The following is a 2,798-nucleotide window of genomic DNA, read 5'->3' on the forward strand; positions in this document are numbered from 1 at the left end:
GTGCATCTGGCAGTTGAGGCTGGATGCATCTAGACCTCCAGGTATTAATGATCAATTCTAGCATTTTAAAGTATAAATCTACATTTGTTTGAAGAATGTTATGTATTATATTATTATTCATTATTTTATTTACTACTTTTATACAAACACGTCTATATATAGATTTTTTTAAAATGTTTGTGTTTTAAATTGAATAATATTTTTTCTAGTTATAAGTAACTGCGCTTTCCAACAAGCATTGGAGTGATGTTTTACTGTGACTTTAATTTACAAATTGCTCTTTGGTTGGGGTTGGTTGCCTAGAGGGGTGTGTCTGTAATTAATAGCTTTAAATGTAACAAAGATGAAGGGCTTTTTTACTTTGATGATGCCTGACTATGTATGCAGGTGAAAGGGCTAAGTTATCTGTTCATATGTATAGATTTAATATGTGTTTTTTCACTCTTTTGGTCTATTAAAGTCTGCAGTGTCTGGGGAGCTGAGCCGGTTTATTCTTTACAAGACATGATATAGCTCTCATGCCATGCAAGTGGAGTGTTTGAACTGAATTTGTTTATTAATTTCTTCATGCTTTTGTTTCTTAATTTCTTCATGCTTTTGTTTATTAATTTTGTCATGCTTTTGTTTATTAATTGACAATGCTTTTGTTTCTTAATTTCTTCATGCTTTTGTTTCTTAATTTCTTCATGCTTTCGTTTATTAATTTCTTCATGCTTTTGTTTAATTTCTTCATGCTTTTGTTTATTAATTTCTTCATGCTTTCGTTTATTAATTTCGTCATGCTTTTGTTTATTAATTTCTTCATGCTTTCGTTTATTAATTTCTTCATGCTTTTGTTTATTAATTTCTTCATGCTTTTGTTTATTAATTTCATCATGCTTTTGTTTAATTTCTTCATGCTTTCGTTTATTAATTTCTTCATGCTTTTCTTTAATTTCTTCATGCTTTCGTTTATTAATTTCTTCATGCTTTTGTTTATTAATTTCTTCATGCTTTCGTTTATTAATTTCTTCATGCTTTTGTTTAATTTATTCATGCTTTCGTTTATTAATTTCTTCATGCTTTTGTTTATTAATTTCTTCATGATTTCGTTTATTAATTGACTGAATGCTTTGCTAAGTCCAGTTCAAGGCCGCCAAGCAGCCAAGCCTATCCTAACACTTAGTGGATACAAGGTAGGTAGATCAGTCTTGAAATGACACCAAATCATTACAAGATCCGGACACACACATGCTTCCTAAGTACTCTGGGGGAAGCTTAATTTCAGCTTTTTGTGGCAGCTTTCCTATTGCATTAAGTAATTTAATTAAGCATTTTTGATGAAAAATGTGATTAATATGGAAAAGAAAAGGTTTTGGTTTGAGTAGAATTTATATCCCAAATCAGGTACTATGGGGTGGAAAGAGTCTTAGCCAGTAGCTGACATCCCAGGGGTGACAGATGAAGACCATCTCTGGCAAAGCATTGAGATCTATCGAGCATGTCATCGCAGGCTGACAGATAGTGGATCCCCTTATAATGACACCAGAAACTAAGCCAATTACTGAAGTCAATCATTTTCTGTTTGTATTGAGGCATCATCCTAGGTGAAGGTAAAATGCTGCTTAAGGCTAGGGACATACCTGCCTGAGAGACACAGTTCGAGAGCTCAGTCATGTCTCTCTTGATATAATCCAGATAGGTACTTCTCAAATCATTCACACCAACATGGACTATGATGGAGTTGTAACAGTACCTGCTGATTGACTTTGAGCTTGTGATTCTGCCAACACTGAAATACCAGTGACGATTTAGTAATAATTAGGCCTTTCCCCCATGGCATTAGAAACCACTAAACATCTAAATAAATTAACAAGAGAGTTTTAAGAGCACTACTGGCAATGGCCTGCAAATATCATAAGTCCAACATACCTCAAATATGGTCACAGGATAATACATGGCCAGTACACTAAAATAATTGAGGAAGGTCTTCAGAATAGTGGCATACATAGCATATGCAAACAGAAAAGTAATGGCACAGACATGCAAATATAATAATAAGATCGGTAATATATACCAGGATGTCATCATCATCTGGCATAGAAAGTGGACAAAAGCTAGTCAGTATGATACAAAAATGAGGAAAATTCATGGTAATGTAAGGAAATATTTATTTACTGATAAGATGGTGTTGAATGTGTTTCTCACAGGAATGCTAAAGTCAAAAATAATAGCATAAGTTAAAAATGTACAGGACACAGTTATAACAGAAATAATAATAAAGGGGTAGGTAGAAAAAATGCAGGATGAGTACAACCAGCAGCAAAGCTCAGTTTGGAATAAAAAGGCAAAGTAGATGAAACACTTGATTTTTATCTGCCATTAAATGTGATTTAATAATTTACTTATTTATGGCACGTTGTTGTTTGGCTGTTATCACAGCTAACATGATTACTGAATGCTGTAATGACTGTTGTAAAGACTTGAATCTGTAGTACAATGTTTATAGTGAAATATTCATCACTTTAAGTTTAGGGTGGTCATTTTTACACCCAATTTTTGTATTTCAGATGAGTAGCACTGACAAAGAGACGAATAATGAAAAGCTTACACATTACACCACTCTTCTTTCAGAGTGTGAAACCAGAGACACTGCTAACCACAACAGCATCCCTGCGTCTACTGCTGACACTGCAGATGTGCTTCACTTCCACCAATGGCAGTGACTTCCAAAATGCTGTGACAGATGCCCTGAAAAATATTGTGGCTGCAAGCCTGCAACTAAATGGGTATCTTCTCTTACTGCTGGTTAGAAAAGT

At 34.0% G+C, this 2,798-nt stretch overlaps 1 protein-coding gene across 1 annotated transcript in view; it reads right to left on the reverse strand.

Moving 5' to 3' along the window:
* Positions 1-488: 488 nt before the first annotated feature.
* LOC122790592 (centrosome-associated protein 350-like) overlaps positions 489-2,798 on the reverse strand; it is a 541,040-nt gene continuing 538,730 nt past the window's right edge. The window contains exons 13-14 of the mRNA XM_044058119.1: positions 2,158-2,194; positions 489-1,016 (exon numbers count right to left, since the gene is read on the reverse strand). Of these exons, the coding sequence (XP_043914054.1) occupies positions 489-1,016; positions 2,158-2,194 (565 nt within the window). The remainder of the gene's footprint in view (positions 1,017-2,157; positions 2,195-2,798) is intronic.

This window comes from Protopterus annectens, chromosome 16.part0, assembly GCF_019279795.1.
Source record: "Protopterus annectens isolate FY-2018-M chromosome 16.part0, PAN1.0, whole genome shotgun sequence".
NCBI classification, from domain to species: Eukaryota; Metazoa; Chordata; order Ceratodontiformes; family Protopteridae; genus Protopterus; species Protopterus annectens.